The following is a 15,890-nucleotide window of genomic DNA, read 5'->3' as shown; positions in this document are numbered from 1 at the left end:
GGTCCAGGAAAAGTCTGCGTTGGTAGAATCACCCTGTTAAGCCATTTCCCCAACTTTCCGGGAGTGCCGAGAGACCTGTGCCTCTGCCTGAGTCGGAGGCTCCCTCTTGCCTCAACTTGGGGATGTGAAAATCCAGGAGCTGCAGGCCAGAGCCCGGCTCAGGCTGCGCCTACATCTTGACAAATCCCACCCAGCCCAAGAGCCCTGGCACCTCATGCCCTTCCTCCCCGGCCCGAACCCTGGAAGGGCTGCACTGATGGGGGACTGGGCTTCCTGCTGCCTGTGGGACTGTGAGGGAAGGAGAGGAGGCGGGTGCTCTGTGCGAACGCTGGGACTATCGGCGGGTTCCAGAGGGCAGGCGGAGGGCTGGGGCACCAGGAGTCCCCGTGTGAAAACAGAAGGAAAGTGTGGTGCTCAATGAACAGGAAGGGCCCTCGGATGTTTCCTGGGCTTTAGCCCTCAAAGCACCTCAGAAGCACCCTGATTTCTTCAAGGAAAATTATCGGGCTTTCCTCAAAAGGTTAAGAAAGTCATCTGAGAATTTCCAAAGGTGAAGAGAAAAAGGAGGATTGTCTCTCCCTTTGGGGTAAAATAAAATGTAATAATAATAAAGTGTGTGTATTGAAGTGTCTTCAATGGAAATGGAAAACAAAATCACACCAGTAGTGAAAATTGCAGGGGTTTTTCCTCTCATTTTGGAGGCCCAGATAAATCACTCTCTTCCCAAAATTTGAAGGAAACATTTGCTTTTCTTCTTCGCCAGCACCGGGCTCTGTTCCCGCTGAACTGGGAGCAGGCAAAGCCCAGGAAAAATGCAGAATGCTCAGAAGCCCAAAAAAGATATTTTCAGACAGGTACGAGAGGGAGATGGGAGGCCAAGGATGCTTGGAGGGGCCTTTGGTCTACGCCAGATCTCACAGCCACCCCGGCAGCCCAGCCATCAGAGTCGCTGTCACATCTGGACATTGTACACATTTGCACTCAGATGCTATGAAGTTTGCTGTCTATACCTGTGTCTAAATTGAGCTTGATTGTGTGTACACAGCCCCAAATATTTATTTTACCCTGAAACATCCTCTGTGCCTCCCCAAGTCTGCTAACCTGAGCCAGCCCAACTGCTTTCTTGCCCTGCCTAAGCTGGCCAGTTATTTAGCTTTGCCTCCTGAATCGAAACCAGACAGCAAACATGTCCGAGAGAAGCTTTGGGAGGAAGAGAAGGATGGGAGGATGTCTTGGGGGGAAAGCCTTGCTCCCCACTTTAATGATTTGTTTCCAAGTTGCTCCAGTAGGTCGGGTTTCCGGCCGGAACCAGGGCTGTGGTTGGGCCGGCTTACTGCGGAGACAGCCCCCCCCCCCCCCCCCCCCCGCCCCGCTTCTCCCTTACCAGCTAAATTTCTTCTCGAAGATCTGTTTTCCATCTTTTTTCCTCTTTCTTTGTCCTCCTCATTTCTCTTTATTTGCTTCTTTCTCTTTGTATTTTTCTTTCTTTCTCTTTTTTTCTGCAATTCATTTTTTCCTTCTCTTTTTCAGATCTTTTCTTTCTTCCTTAATTCGTTGTCTTCCTCATTTCCCCTTTTCCTTCTTTCTCTCTTTATTATGCAATTTACTCTTTGCTCTTTTCTTTCCTCCTCAATGCTTTCCTTCCCGTTGACTTTTCCCCAAGCCTTTTTTGTTTTTCTCTCTTGCGCTGGGCTCAGTGGGGAGAGAGCCCCAGGCTCGGCCGCACCCCTCCCCAGCCCCGCAGCTCAGGCTTGGAGTTGACCTTCTCCTGCCTTCAGTCTTAACTCGGTTCCTCACAAGGCGAAGTATAGGGCTGCCAGCAGCCGGCGGCCAGGCCTCGGCAGTCGCCATTAGAGGGAAGGAGAAGCGGGCGCTGGGACGTTCCTACGGACTCAGATAGCTCCCTGAAGTGCCGGTTCCAGGGCTCAGGTATCTTAAGTTCCACCGCCCCACAGGAGCCTTGTCCACCAGGCCTGTCTTTGGAGGAGTCGCACCATCGCTGTCCTGAGCTCCAGAGATGGACGTTAAAATAGCCCCAATTTGAGCTCAATTGGTGTCCCCAAGGCTGGAGTCAGGGGAAATGAAAGAGTGGGGATCTGTCAGTCCCAGGAGGGGGGCAGATCCAAGGGGTCACCGTGGGCTTAGCAGCTCAAGGCCATGTCCCCGCGCACGCACGGGCACCTTTGTTCTCTGAGCTCCCAGACTGCAGCCCAGCCGGCCCTCCTTCAGTCCTGCAACCGCTGCAACCTCTGGGCAGGAATTCCTTGGTGTTTTGAATCTGTCTTTCTTCAAACCCATTGTGGACTTTGCAGGAGTCAGGGATGCAGGGCTGTGTGCGCAGAGATCCTCCCAAATCCCAAATCGGTGGTCTGAGTCAAGGTTATGGGTCTCCACTTTGTGCAGTGGGTTGAGGGTGTGTGAGGGGCTATGTGTGTGTGTGTGTGTGTGTGTGTGTGTGTGTGTGTGTTTGAGAGAGAGAGAGAGAGAGAGAGAATGATGCTTGCAGGAGAACAAGAGGGTGTGATGGGGAGGCTCTGGTCCCACTGACTTTCGGGGTCTGTAAGGGTGAGTCTCCAGAGCAGAGTGGACAGGACCCTCCTGGAGGCCTGGAAGGACTCCCCAAAGCTGAGTCCAAAGTGGGCCTCAGGAAGGATTGACCCCAACCTTTGAGCCTTATTTTGCCTTAGGCGGAAAGAAGCAGCCCCAGACATTCCCGTCACACATACCGGGCTCCAGAGCCTCTCTCTCCCCAAGCTCCCAAAGATCCTGAGATTTCATTCTATGGAAAGACCAAAACTTTAAGTTTTTTCAAAAAGGGAGGAGAAATCTTGTAAAACTTTTATGCCAAACAAAGTTATAAAAACTTCCCAGGCGTTGCCTTTTCCAAAGGTTTATATGAATAATAAAGAGTGTAGTCGCGTGCACACGGTTCTGGCAGAGATCTGAGCAGGAAGGGTTCAGTAAACAGCATTATCCAGCCCTGGGGCACCAGGAAACCCCAGGGGCTTCCCCCTTGAGGGAATATTGGCCCAGAAAGAATTGCCCTACAGATTCCTGAGAGGGGCGGGGAGAGGGAAGGGGGGGTGCCCTTGACTCCCTTGAAGTTCAAAGTTCTTCTTCGCCCTGGTGAGAAAAGCCCTCTTGCCTTCAGCCCACTCAAGAAATTAGCCCCAGCTAGTTTCCCTCTGGTTGAGAACTGGCTCCAGGTACCCCCAACTCTGTTCACCTTTCAGATGCCAGGTCTACAACTTCTTGCTCCCCCAGAGCGGAGCTCCCCATCCTCTCCATCCGGGACACCTAGGACCCGTGGGCTCTCTCTCAGCCCCACTTGGTGGGGATTGTGTGAGCCCTCTTCCAAGAGGCCCTAGCATCGACCTTCCCCAACAACCTAGGGGTCTGAGGGACAAAGAAACCCCAACCCAAGGCTGGCCCCAATCCATTTCTCCTTTCAAGTCCCCCAGCACCCCCAAAGCCCATGGTGGGATGGGGAGGGGCCCAGAGTGCTCTCTCTCTCAGCCCACACCACTTAATACCCTTGTAAACTCCCACGTGCGCTATAAACTTGGATTTTTACAACCAACATTCCTCCTTAGCTCCAGGAAACTTTGAACTCGGCCTCGGGTTTATTTACTGGGGGAGGGGGGCAAGGGGGCTGGGGAGCCGGGAGCTGAGAAAGGTTGGAGGAGAAGAGGGGGAAAACATGGGGCAAGGGGGTAATGGAGCGGGGCCTGGGGTGTGTTGGGGGTGCCAAGACCTTCCACTGCGGATTTGTTTACTATTTAGGGCGGAAGCGTTTTCTAACACAGGCCAGACTGGGTCGTTAAGGCCGAAATGAAACTGGGTTTGGAGGCGCGGGGGGGTCGCTTTATGGCGGCGTCTAGACGAGGATCTTTTGTTCCCGAGCAGCGCGGTGGCTGGAGGGGATTACCCCGAGAGGTTAAGCCTAGAGTGCCCCCGACCGGCTAGGGGGGCTGGACATCCCGGGCCGAAGGTGGGTCTGTTTGGGGGACAGAGACCCCTTTTTCCTCACTTTCAGAGAGTCACCAAGGACTGGCAGTTTCCTGGGCCTGGGTCACAGAAGCCTTTGTTTTTCTTTCACTATGACCCCCGCCCCCCTTCAGAAATCCCTTCTGCAACTGGGGACCTTTTCTGGGCTGCACATTTCAGAGAAAGTGGTAGCTGCGGGATTTAAATATTTTTCTCCAAAATCAGGAGCGATTTTGGAGATTCATATTTTGCTTTATAAACAGGTCTTTTCTATAGAGTTATCTCCATCTTATTTTATTGGAAATATGTCTGGCGGCCCAATATTCCTTGATGTGAGTGGATAAACACCATACCTACAGAAGTTTCTCATAGGCACACATGCACACACACACAGAGGATGCTCAGTTGCATCCCTGCCGACACTCACTAACACTGCCTGTGGTTCCACACCACAGAGGACACAAGCCCTGGATGTCCATGTCCTTAGGTTTACTCCATACTACAGGCAAAAGCGTACAGATAATATTCTTTCTCGTGCACCCATAGGCACACCGACAAATAAAATATTCGTGTGCAGGCACATGAGGAAATTGTGGGGCCGCATATATACACCAGTTTGCAAGTTTTGTCTCAAGACTCACATTTATACATTAGAGATCCAGACACCTAAGCTGCAAGGATCCCTGTCATGGAAAACAGTGACAGAATCTAGACGCACAGTCAGTAGTCATGCTGCCTTTTTCTTTCATTCAACAGAATTGTATTGACACAAACATTTTCTTTGAATTACACAAGAACAGTTCCAAAGAGAGGGGAAAGATGAGAGAATTGGTTCCAAATCTCTGCCCCTCAATAACGAATTTGGATCAGAGACTGCCAGATTTGTCCTCACTGAAAGCACTGGAGGGACCACGGTTATCTTTATACAGCAGAAACACGCATCAAACATAGATGGGTGTGGCGACTGTCCCCACGGTCATCTCCTTCTCTAGTGCCCCACCCATGCCAACCTCTTACGAAACAAATCTCTAGGGCTTTCTACTCTGGGAGACCCAATGTATAGACATCAGGGTGGCCCCAGCCTGTCATCTTGTTGTGTCTGGAGGAGCCTGGCCATTTGTGCTTGAGAGGAAGGGGCCCAGTCCCACCTTCCCACCCTCAGGGGCACCCGCAGTGAGGAAAGGGAGGGGGCTTGTTTCTCCTCCCCTCCCCTCCTTCCTTCAAAACTGTATATAAAAATTCCAATACAGTCTTCTCATGGAGAAAAAAAAAAAAAAGGAAAGCCCTACCACCAACCCTACATATTTAACTGTGACAGACGGAGACATCTGGCGGGAGGGCTCTTGGTGGAGCCAAGAAAATTCCTATAAATTTAAATTCGATGATGGTTACAATTAACTCAACAACAAACGTGTACTTAAACGGAAAGCGTTTCTGGGCGTTTGGACGCAGCTCCAGCTGCACGTGAGAAAGAAAGGCTATAAGAGTAGCCAGGGAATGTCCTCAGCTTGAGGGCGGGAGGAAGCTACCGCCACGCTCTGCCCCTGCCAGTGGAGAAGAGGGTGCAGGCTCGCCGCCAGCTCGGCCTACCTCGCCTTCACGTGCCTGTTCTCATGGCCGGGCTCCGCCCGCCTGCCTCCTCCCCTGCCTTGGGAGCATTGAGCGTTTTAAGAGGAGAGAGGCTTATAAAAGGGTCAAATAAAATCATAATATTGAACAGAATGAAGTATCTTTATTTGCCACACAAAAAAATTCACAGCAATCCCTCTGGGATGGGAGCAGGGTGGGGATTGCACATGTACAGACGCACACACGCACATGGAGAGAGATGGGTGATTCGAATCTCATTCCAGGCGGGTCCTCCCCCCACCCCCTCTGGGTAGAAAGAAACGCTTGTGAAATGTATTTACAAAAATTCAGGCTCCAGCATGGAGGAGGCGCCCAATACAATCTCCCTCCTGCCTGTCTACCTCCACCTTTTTTTTTTTTGTCTCATAAGAAAAAAAGGAGGTAACAACTGCATCGACTATAGCTATAAATCCATGGAGTGGGGCACAGCTTGGAAAAAGGTTAGGAAACCTCAATGCACCAGTTAAGAAATTTCAAAGGAAGGCTCTACACGTTCACAGGGAGAACAGCTAGGCTCGGGCGGGGCCTGGGCGCAGACGGAGGTAGGACACGGACTTTGCACACCTAACACCAGGTCGAAGGTACAGAAATTTCACAGCAAGGCGGGATCACATTTAGCTGCCCCCAGCAGTGGGGCCAGGTGGGGTAGGGGCGGGAAGCCCGCGAGGCCTCCCCTCGCGGACACGGCGTCTTAGCAGATCTTTACACTTGGGCAAAGAAGGCTTTCAGTTCGAGGATTGTTCGCTCAAGCGCCCACTCCTCTCGCCCCTCCCCCACCCAATCCGAGCGGCAAGACAGCGTCGCGAGGTGTGTTTTCTTTTAAATAAAGCGTTTTGGCTTCGGCGCCAACGGAGTCCACTCGCCAGGGGTCAGACACTTCCCTGCACCCCCTTTCAGGCCCGTCCTGTCCCCTAGAGAGAGTCAGCCCGAAGGTGAAGGAGGTTCCGGAAAGAAGTGCGGGCAACGGCAGTGGGGGCCAGCCCTGGCCACAGTCCAGTTTTCCACCCGCAGAAAGAAGGCGATTTAGAAAATAAAAAATAAAAATAAAATAAAATAATTTCCCCCTTTCCCCTCCCTCCCCCAAAAGGGCCCGGTCTGCGGTTACAGCAGAGGATTTCCCGAGAAATACTGCAGCCGGTCTCTGCTTAGTTTTTTTTCTTTCATCCTTCTGTTCTGAAACCAAATTTTCACTTGTCGGTCCGTCAGGTTCAGCATCCGCGACAGCTGCAGCCGCTTCTCTTTGTTGATATACACGTTGAAGAAAAACTCTCGCTCCAGTTCCCGGATCTGGAATTTCGAATAAGGGCAGCGCTTCTTGCGGGTGCGGGGGGCGTCTGGAGGGGAGGGGAGGGGGCAAGTGCGAGGAGGGGGGAGAGAGACACGTGAGACCCAGGCGACCCCAGCCCGCTGAGCGCTCGGCGGCCCTTCTCCCAGCCCCACCGCCAGCCGCCCTCCCGCCAGGCCGCCGGCTCTCCGCGGGGCAGCACTGGGGGAGCCGCGACCCCCCTGCCAGGTCCAGCTCGACCCGATCGCGGGCCACCGCGGGGCCCGCGCCCCTTCCCTTCGGGAGAGCGCCGGGGCGGACGGAGTCTGGGGGAGAAGGGAGGCGGTCGGGCCCAAGTGCGTCCTGGGGGCCCCCGCCTGCTCAGCCGCGGTCCTCTGCCCCTTCCTGCGCTGCCTCCCGGTGGCTCTGCGAGCCCACCACCCCTCCCTCAGAAATCTAGGGCAACCGCGGAGAACAGGCGCCAAGAAGTGAGATCAGGCGGGAGCAGTGGGGAGGCGGGGAGGAAGCGAGCGAGCAGGCACCAGGGACACCGGAGAGCCCAGACCGCTTCCGGGGGCCCTGGCGCCCCGGGACGCGCGGCGGGCCGCGCCATCCCCGCTAGGCCGGCGCTGAGGCCGCGGACCGCACAGAAACGCTGAGACCCCGGCCTGGAGCGGAGGGGAGCCCCGAGCTGCCTCTCCTCAACCCCCTGTCGCCGCTGACCCCGGGCTGCTCGCGGTTCTGCTCGAGGACCCGCCAACACATAGTTTGAACATTTCAAAAATAGTTTTTAAAAGAAGCAGAGCAGCCCTGGCTGGCCTCTCCGGACTGAGGTTCTGCTCCATCGCCTCTCTCCCCCACCTCTCCCCCTCTCTGAGTTTCTCCCTGTCTTTCCCTCGCCCTCCCCTTTCTCCCCCTCCACCCCTCCCCTCCCTCCCACCCCCCGGCGGCCCGGCTCCCCATCCTTCCTTAAATGCTCCTCTAAGTTCACGATCAAAGTTAATATCGCCCGCGATGGTGGCGCTTTTAAAAATTTCACAGACCGAGGGAGATAACCGGGAGAGGGGTTCACCCGGCTTTTCCAAAGAGCCCTTTTCCCTCCCTCCCCACCCCTTCTCCATCGTAAAAAGTCGAGTCGTTGGGAGAGAGGGCTTTGTAGGTTATAATAAAATCCTTTGAATGCTTATAAAACTCCACATAAAATCGGACTGACCCAAAACACGAGGCCGTCCCCGCTCCCCTCGCCTCCCCCCTACCCTCGCCCTCCCTCTCGCGCTCCCTCCCTCGCTGCCCGCCTGTCCGCCCGGCCGCTGCTACCTACTGGGGGCGGCTCCCTTGGCCGGCTCCTTGGCCGCCGAGTGGGCTGAACCAGACGAGCTGGGATTCGTATTTTCCTCCTCGGCCTCGGCCTCTGCACCGGCCTCAGCCCGGGACGCCAGTCCCGAGGCCGGGGGCGCCTCGGGCTCCCCCTTGGCCTCGCCCTTGCCCGGGCAGGGGGGCTCGGCAGGCGCGTCGCCGCCGCCGCCGCAGTAGGCGTTGTCGAAGAAGCGGTCGAAGGCTTGAGGCAGGACGCTGTTCTTGTTGACTGAGGAGTAGAAGCCGGCGGGGGCTGCGTGCGGGGCGCTGGGGTGGTGGTGGCCGCCGTAGGAGCCTTCGTTTTTCATGAGGATCTCGGTGACGGTGGAAGGAGGCAGGCACTCCCGGTGCATAAGCTCGTCGGCCGCCGCATAGCAGGAGGAGTAGCTGTTCCGGTGATGCCACTTGCTGGATGGCTCCAGGCCGTAGGAGACCTCCCGGACCGGGGGCACTTGGGCCGAGTAGGGATAGGAGATCTGACGAGAGGGGGCCTGGGGCAGGAAGGAGGAGACCGTGGAGAACTCGGGCACGTAGTAAGTGCAACTGGGGAGATAGAGGTTGGAGGCGCAGCTGCCTCGCTCGCCGAAATCAGCGCCCCTCTCCTTGCGCGACGGCGAGCAGAAGTTGCCCAGGTTGACCGAGTTAAACATCGTTCTCTTCTCCTGCCGGCTCCAGATGGAGGTTTTGGACCCAGTCTAGCGAGGGGGCAAAATTTGGGAAGGCGAGATGACGCGTTATCCGTCTTAGTCTCTCTCCTGGAGCACGTGATCCAAAGTAGATATTGTCATATATCAGTTCCGAGCACTTCGCAGACGTAGGAGGGGTTCTCTCTTAGGTAAGATGGGGACCTTCAGGCGATTGGTTTGCAAACACCGCAGAAACATTATGAAAATCAATTGCAGATTTGTATTCGTTTTTCTCTCCTCACTCCCCTCCTCTCCATTCCACAGAGCGAGCAAAGGAGGAGAGAGAGTTGGGGTGGGGTGGGCGGTGGGATGGGCGGGGGCGGTGGCTGGGAGGGGGTAATTGTATTTTTTTCTAGCTGCTGCTCTCTTTTCCCCAGGATTGGGGGAAGGAGGAGGGCTCTCACGTATGGGGGGTCTTGCCTCCTCCCCGTGATCAGCCTGAGACTAGGGTGGGGATTAGGACTCTTCCCCCACTGCCTGATTCTGACAGAGATGTGAATCCTACCCCCACCTCTCAGGAACTCTTACCCGCCAACCCGCAGAGGGCCAGCGCCAGTATAGAAGAGTTTGAAGAAGGGGCTTCTCTTCCTGACCAAGGCTGGGTGTCATCGAGACTCCCTTTTCCCTTTGGAGAGACTCCCCAGAAGAGCAACTGAAGTTTCCCAAAGGTGAGGCAGCCCAGCAGCAAGCTAGTGTCCCAACTTTGTCTGGCTCGCTGTGCTGCCGGCGGCTAGGGACTCAGATTAGTCATAAACCAGTGGTAAGCAGTGAGCCAGCCGCCCAGCCGGTGCCTGGTGAAGTCTGGGAAAAACCTTCTCTAATGTTGTGTTAAATATTTAGTATGAGAGAGTGGCCCTGGGTGAATATTTCATGCCTGCCTTTATTGTCAATCAATGCACAGAAAGCTACATTCACTGTGGACTTTTAAGTCTCAAACTCCAAAGAAAAAGGTTGGAATGAGAGCCATGTATCTGCTCTATTGGGGCCCTTTGGGTTGGGGGGTCAGCCTCAGCTTGGGGGCTAAAAAGAAGCCCGGTGTCAGGGTCACGGAAGGATACAGTGAGGGGTCTGAGTTTGAGGCTCCTATCCTTGAATGATTTGGGGGCTGTGAGGAGGGTGGTGGGGCCAGGTATGACTCTTCAGGACAGACCAGAAGGGCAATGGAAGGGAGCTGAGGAACCTTCCCCACTCCCTAGGGGAAGTCCCCACTGGCCCTGCTTCCAGGGGCTGCAGCCAGGCCTGGTGCCTCTTTCCTGTTTCTCAGCCCTCCCCTGCCCTCCCTCAGGTCTGCCAGCCTCCTGGATGGCTGCAGCCCAAGGAGTGGACTCAGTGGTTCTGCCCTCGCTTGCCTCACATACCTCCAGATGCCGCAGGACACATCTGGCCAGCTGAAAATCACTCTATTGAAAGGTTCTGGACTCGGTGCCAGAGCAACCGCCAGGAGCAGAAAGCAACCTTGGATCCAAGGAGGAACCGCCAGGGCACCATTTGTTTGATTTGTTTGGGTAGGAGGGGAGGAACTGAAGCCCTCAAGGATTCAGTCCATTGTGCTCTCAGGGAAAGCCAGAAATGGCCCAAAACCTCTTTACATCCATAACTCTTGGTTAAAGTTGGTTTCCACTTTAAAAATATTATTTGAATTTGATTTTCCTTGCTGAACTTGATGAGGTACTGAGACCCCAAAAAACCAGATGGGGAAGCCACAAAAAATGGTAACTTGTCCCTAAATACAGCCCCCCAAATCCATTTCTTCACAACCCTCTGGGTTCCCCCCAAATTACCTCAGGCTTTAGAGCAACACCTGAGGTGAAGCCACCTCGGCCATGCATCCCAGTCTTCGGGTGGCTCTGGAATACCCAGGGACAGGCCGCTGGCACCCCCTACCCATTCTTTGCTGGGCACTGCTTCCTGAGCCCTTCCTTAGTCCTAGTCAGATCTTAACTGAGGGCAGAGAAGAACTAGATTGGGGCTTCGCTAAAGTGTGAGACTTCTCTGTCGGTAAGGGGTTGCAAGAAGAAAAATCTGTTGCTTTTCCTCCTTCCTTTACCCCTTTTTATAGAGTGAGCTGGGGCCAGAATTTTTAATTATAATGATGGGGAACTATGGACTATGGCTTTTATGGGGTTCGTGCTGACATCATTAAGCTTGAGTTTATTGGAGGCAAAATGCTCCCCAAACAGTGATAGGAACCAGCAAGAGGCACCCACATCCCTTGCAGATGTGTGGAGGGGCTGAATCTCAGCTGTGGCTTTCCCCACTTCCCTTCAGGGCCCAGCCTCCTTCCCGATCCTGGCCTCCAGGGCGATGTGGGGCCCAAGCCCCCAAGGCGAATTCTGTACCGCCAGGGCTGCCAGTGGGGAGGGGGTGCGCTTCCTGTGAGGAGACAGCTGTGGGCCTAAGCACTTGAATTTGACCACCAAAGTTTATTCCAGGGCCACCATAAAAGTGAGCCAGGCGGCTGCAAGAAGCTGCTGGCGGCTCTATTTCCTTGAAACAAAAAAGAAAGGTAAGAAAGAATGTCAAAGGAGTTGATGTCCAGGCAACACTAGGGTCACCCAACAGAGGCTTCTGAGAATTAATATTCTTCCCCCTGAAAGCAAGGCACAAAGTTCAATTTTTTTTCTAGTTTTGGTCTGACTTTGAACTTTTCAACAACTTTTAAAAATCCCAGCAACTGGAGATTGCTACTGGGGTCAAGGAGAGAAGGCCCCAGCCGTTGAGGTCAGCGAAGCATTGATTGGCAAAAAAAAATGTGCATGGGATGGGCTAGTGGCCCCTGCCTGACTCTAGATTCAAGGGGCTCTGCAGTATAGACTGAGCTGCCTGCTCCAGGCTGCCCCCCAGGGCATCAGTGCCTCCCTAGACATAAGATTCATCGTGGCCCCAGATTTGTTCCCAAGAACCCTGGCATGCTGCACTCCCTGGGGTGGAGGCGGCTTTTTTCTCTTGTCTCCTGGGTGCCTGTGGCCCCTCTGCTGTCCTGGAGTCTCAGCTTTCACCCGAAATTCTCTGCCCCGCGCGGCTATCCTGCCTGTCCCACTGGCTCTTGGTGACTTCAGTCAGCATCGCCTGCCTGCCTAGCTGCTAGCAGGCAGCTGGGGTCTGAGCAGCTGCCACGTACTCTGGCCAGGGCCACGACAGACTACAGCACCCTTCCCGTCCCCAGTGGGACACCACAGGCAGCTCCAGAAGGGGTCAGTAACTCCTGAATGTGGCTCAGGAGACTCCAGTGCAGCACCCCAACACAGCCCTGGGCCACCTTGCCACGGGTCCACCTTCTGCAGCTGCTCTGGACTCTAGAGAGCAGATTGTGGTGGGGAAAGGAGCCTACCCTACAGACCTTGAACTGGGAGGCAAAGCCAGGGAGGAGGAAGGGGGCCTTTAGAATTCTGGTGGACTTGGACTGGAAGTTCAGTTGCGAGTGGAGTCCCTAAAACGATAAGCAACAAGCGCGTGGACACCCTCATCGGTTCCGAGGCTGAGCAGGCAACGGTGAGCCCTCCTGAGAAGTCGGCTTGCACATTTTGCACATTTCTCTCCCTTAGAGTAATACCGCTGCGTTTAATAATCCCTCTAGTGTGCTTGGGGATTTTCAGGCCAGTGGTTTATACTGCACCAGGTACACCTCCCACCCCCAGCCAGGGAACTAAGAGGCGGTAGGACTGCCAGTTCTGGCCCCCATTTCTCCTTAGCCCCGGCCATCACCTCAAGCCCAAGGCCCCAAGTCAGGCCAGGTAAGCCGGTGGACGCTGCTCCGTGGTTCCCCAGGCCCCTGGACTGGATGGGGGGAGGGAGAAGGGCAGCTCTTCCGCCCCCGCAGCCCCACCCACTTTCCTCTGTGGAGGGATTGTCCCAGGAGGCTAGCGAGTCGACCCCATTTCTCCCCATAAAAGTCCCATTTTACGAGCCAGTTTCACTGGCCCCCTCACAAATGCTCTAAAATGAAGGAAATGTCTTAAAAGCAGTCTGGAAATGGAGCCGCTACCATTGGACCTTGTTTTCCAAACTCAGTTGCAGCAGCATAGAAAATGCCTTTTCTGGGCAAGATGGCCCTCCTGGGCCACCCGGATCTCTGGCCTGGCCGCCGGGAGGATGCTGGGTTGGCTGAAGCCGCCATTCCCTGGCTTTAGCGCCTACTTAGGCTCGGACCCAGTCCGTGCAGATCAAAGTGAGCTCGTGGCATTTTTATGAGATCAACTTCAGTGCCTCTTTACTTGTAATCAGACGCCTGGGTCGAAAATGCAAAAGGGAACAGCCCATCAATCCAAAAAGGAAAAGGAGAGAGAGAGAGAGAAAGAGAGAGAGAGAGAGAGAAAGAGATGTGGAGTGAAAAAATTCAGGTGACACATAGCAAGATTCTGGTCACTAACAAAAAAGATCCTTTGCCTGCAGCAAGAATGGTTTGTAGGTCTGTCCCAGCCTCCAGGCCCTGCCGTCTGCCTGCACATTTCCCCCAATTTCCCGGAGCCAGGAGCCTGACTCGCCTGTGTTCTGAAGCTTGATCCAAAACCTTCCACAGTGTGACACTGTACATGGGGTGAGTGTGGCCGCCTGCATTCCCTTGCCCCATCGGGGAAGTCGCCTTCTGCTCAGGATTTAAAAGTCTCTCCCATTTTGCTGCTTTCCTGTCTGTGTCTCTGGTCACTACAGCCAGAAGTTGAGTTATAGGAAGATTCACCAGAGATTTATCGCCTGGCCCCAAACTTGGAGAGCCTCGTTGTCATAAACAGCCATCTATTGTCTAGACTTTTATCTCCGGGTATGGATCGTGCATTACTGAGGCTCAGGAGACACGGGCCTGGCTCTGTGGGGTGTGTGCACAGCCAAGTGCTTGGTCCCCCTCCCCCGAGGGTTTCTGTGGGTAGGTCTAGGAGGGCACAGCAATGTGTGTGTGCTCCTGGTGCTGGGCAGGTACACCTGAGTGTCCACGGGTGGAGGCTCGGTATACGAAGGTCCCTCTGTGCCTGGGAACATTCTGGTGCATGTACTTGTGCATTGGGTGAGAATTTGTCACGGTATGCTTTGTTTCTGGGGCATTTTAAGTGTTCCTGTCTGGGCTTTTGCAGGTTTTATTAACCTGCATCCGCTTGGCCTGTTTATGTCCCTCCGAAGCAGATCATCTGGTGTTTTTCAATATTGGGGCCCATTGTGTGTGTGTTTGGCTTCTCTGAAGACGTGGGTTTGGGCCATACCTTTCCAGTCCTGTTCCCTCAGATTCTTCTACCCACCTGCAGTCAACCTCAGCCTCTGCCCTCCCCAGAGCATCTGGCCCTGCTCCACTCCCTGCAAGTCTCCAAATCTCCCAAGTGGCTCCCAATTTTCTGTCACAGACACAAAACACATTTTTGCAGGATGAGGTCTGGCTATCTCTGTCCTTCCCACACTAGGGGGAAATGTCCCAGCTCGCAAACGTCCTCACATCCTGGGGCTCCCCCTTCCAAGAGCTGAAGGGGACATCAGAAAGGGCCTCCCCAGTCCATCTGACCTTTAGAAATGCTCTCCACAGAACTCTAGAAAATGCCAAAGAGGGCCTGCTGCTCTCTCTCTGGGGCTTCCTGGCAGGACATGTCCTCACCCTGACCACCCTCTCAGCCCTTGAGCCCAGGCAGTAGGTCATTTGCCCAGATTAAATGTCTGTGGGAGAGACGCTTATCACCTTAGATCTCAGGGGGCACATGCTGGTTTTGAAAGCCAGGGTCCTTAGACACCAGCAGGAAGAATCAAATCCTCCCCCTTTGTTTTTCATTATCAGAACACAGGCTGGGAGGGCTCCCGGCAAAGAGGCCTGGCAGCTCCACTGACCACCCCTACTGCTCCTGACTGATCCCCTCTGGGCCCCAGGCCCCACTTCAGGTCCCAGAGAGCCCTTAGGCACCCTCAGCCAGGTAGGAAAAGGGGGAGGGGACTGACCCCAGAGGCTGGTTTTCCAGTCGAGAAAGGTGGAGGTGACAACAAACTAGGCAGAATCAGCTTTAACCAGAAGCCCCCATCGTTGCTTTCTGAGCATCAGTCCTTTTCCTTGCCATAGAATTCCCATTTTAAAAGCGATGATTAGGACTAAAAAAAGTCTCCATGGCGCAGAGCAGGCAAAAACAAGCTGTGAGGTCCAGGGGAAAAAAGAGGTGAGCCCTTTGCAGACACCCCCACACAATATTCACTCTCTCTCTCTCTCTCTCTCTCATCCCTAGTGCTACCCTGGAGGAAAAGGATCAAGGATTCCACTTCAGGCTCCTCTCTCCGGGCGTCTTTGGTTTGGCGAGCCTGCCGGCTGCCCAGAGCCCAGGCCGCCGCCGCTGCTGCTCCGGAACTCCCTCTCCCTCCAGCGCGCCGCCTCACTCTCGCCGTCTCCCTGCCTCCCTCCATCCTACCACTGCCCCAGCTCTCAGACCAACAAATATCTAGTATACTTGTTTCTCCGCACCCAAGGCCTCGGCTGAGCCGGCTCAGCGCTCTGGGATCGCTGCCGGATCCCCGGGTCCTTGCGCGGGCGCCCTTCGCTCCCACTCCTGCCGGCGGCAGGCTCTTCCTTTACTCCTTGCCGGGTTAAAATGCTTCTCTCTCGCTTTCCTGCCTCTCCCCCTTTCTTTCCGCCTCTGGATGTGAGAAATAAATAAATCCAAGCCTCCTACCCCATCAACCCTCCCCACTCGTGCTGCCTCACTTGTCCTCCTTACCGAATGTACCGCCTTGTTTTCAGAAGGAAATCTTAATAGACATTTAAGCTGTAAATGAACTTTTTCTTTGTGACGGCTAATTTTCTCTCAAATTTACACCCTGCTCCGTTTCGTGGTGAAATAGCAGGGAGTTAGAAGTCTGCTGTAGAGGAGGAGGGGAGTGGGGAGCTCAGGGTTACAAGGCAGTGGCGAGAGAGACGCAAGATCGAGAGATAGAGAGAGAAAAGAGGCGTCGGCATGGGGAGAGGAGAGAGAGGAGGGAGAGAGAGGGAGGGAGGGAGAGAGAAGGAAGGT

At 54.6% G+C, this 15,890-nt stretch overlaps 1 protein-coding gene and 1 long non-coding RNA gene across 5 annotated transcripts; one reads left to right on the top strand and one right to left on the bottom strand.

Moving 5' to 3' along the window:
• Positions 1 to 3,784: 3,784 nt before the first annotated feature.
• Positions 3,785 to 8,886, bottom strand: HOXC11 (homeobox C11). Its single transcript, XM_014836336.3, has 2 exons — positions 8,202 to 8,886; positions 3,785 to 6,950 (listed from the first exon to the last, which is right to left on the bottom strand). Exons 1-2 carry the CDS (start codon positions 8,884 to 8,886, stop codon positions 6,718 to 6,720), a joined length of 918 nt encoding a protein of 305 aa, XP_014691822.1. The 3' UTR covers positions 3,785 to 6,717.
• Positions 8,887 to 8,932: 46 nt separating this feature from the next.
• On the top strand, positions 8,933 to 15,853 carry LOC123279888 (uncharacterized). 4 transcript variants are annotated; one of them, XR_011497025.1, is made up of 4 exons: positions 8,933 to 9,071; positions 9,441 to 9,590; positions 10,208 to 13,459; positions 15,111 to 15,853. It is a non-coding gene; the product is annotated as an uncharacterized lncRNA (long non-coding RNA). The 4 variants fall into 4 exon arrangements; XR_011497024.1 differs by having other exon boundaries at positions 14,675 to 15,853; XR_011497023.1 differs by having other exon boundaries at positions 10,208 to 14,807.
• The last annotated feature ends 37 nt before the right edge of the window (positions 15,854 to 15,890 follow it).

Source organism: Equus asinus, chromosome 22 (assembly GCF_041296235.1).
Source record: "Equus asinus isolate D_3611 breed Donkey chromosome 22, EquAss-T2T_v2, whole genome shotgun sequence".
Lineage (NCBI taxonomy): Eukaryota > Metazoa > Chordata > Mammalia > Perissodactyla > Equidae > Equus > Equus asinus.
This window is presented reverse-complemented; position numbering and strand designations above follow the sequence as displayed.

What these genes read in the sequence shown, in the direction of transcription:
- HOXC11 (XM_014836336.3), bottom strand. Translation starts at nt 8,886, where the DNA reads ATGTTTAACTCGGTCAACCTGGGCAACTTCTGCTCGCCGTCGCGCAAG. An exon ending in GGCCAAGGGAGCCGCCCCCA is followed by an intron (nt 6,951 to 8,201) that starts GTAGGTAGCAGC and finishes CCTCCCCTCCAG; the next exon opens with ACGCCCCCCGCACCCGCAAG.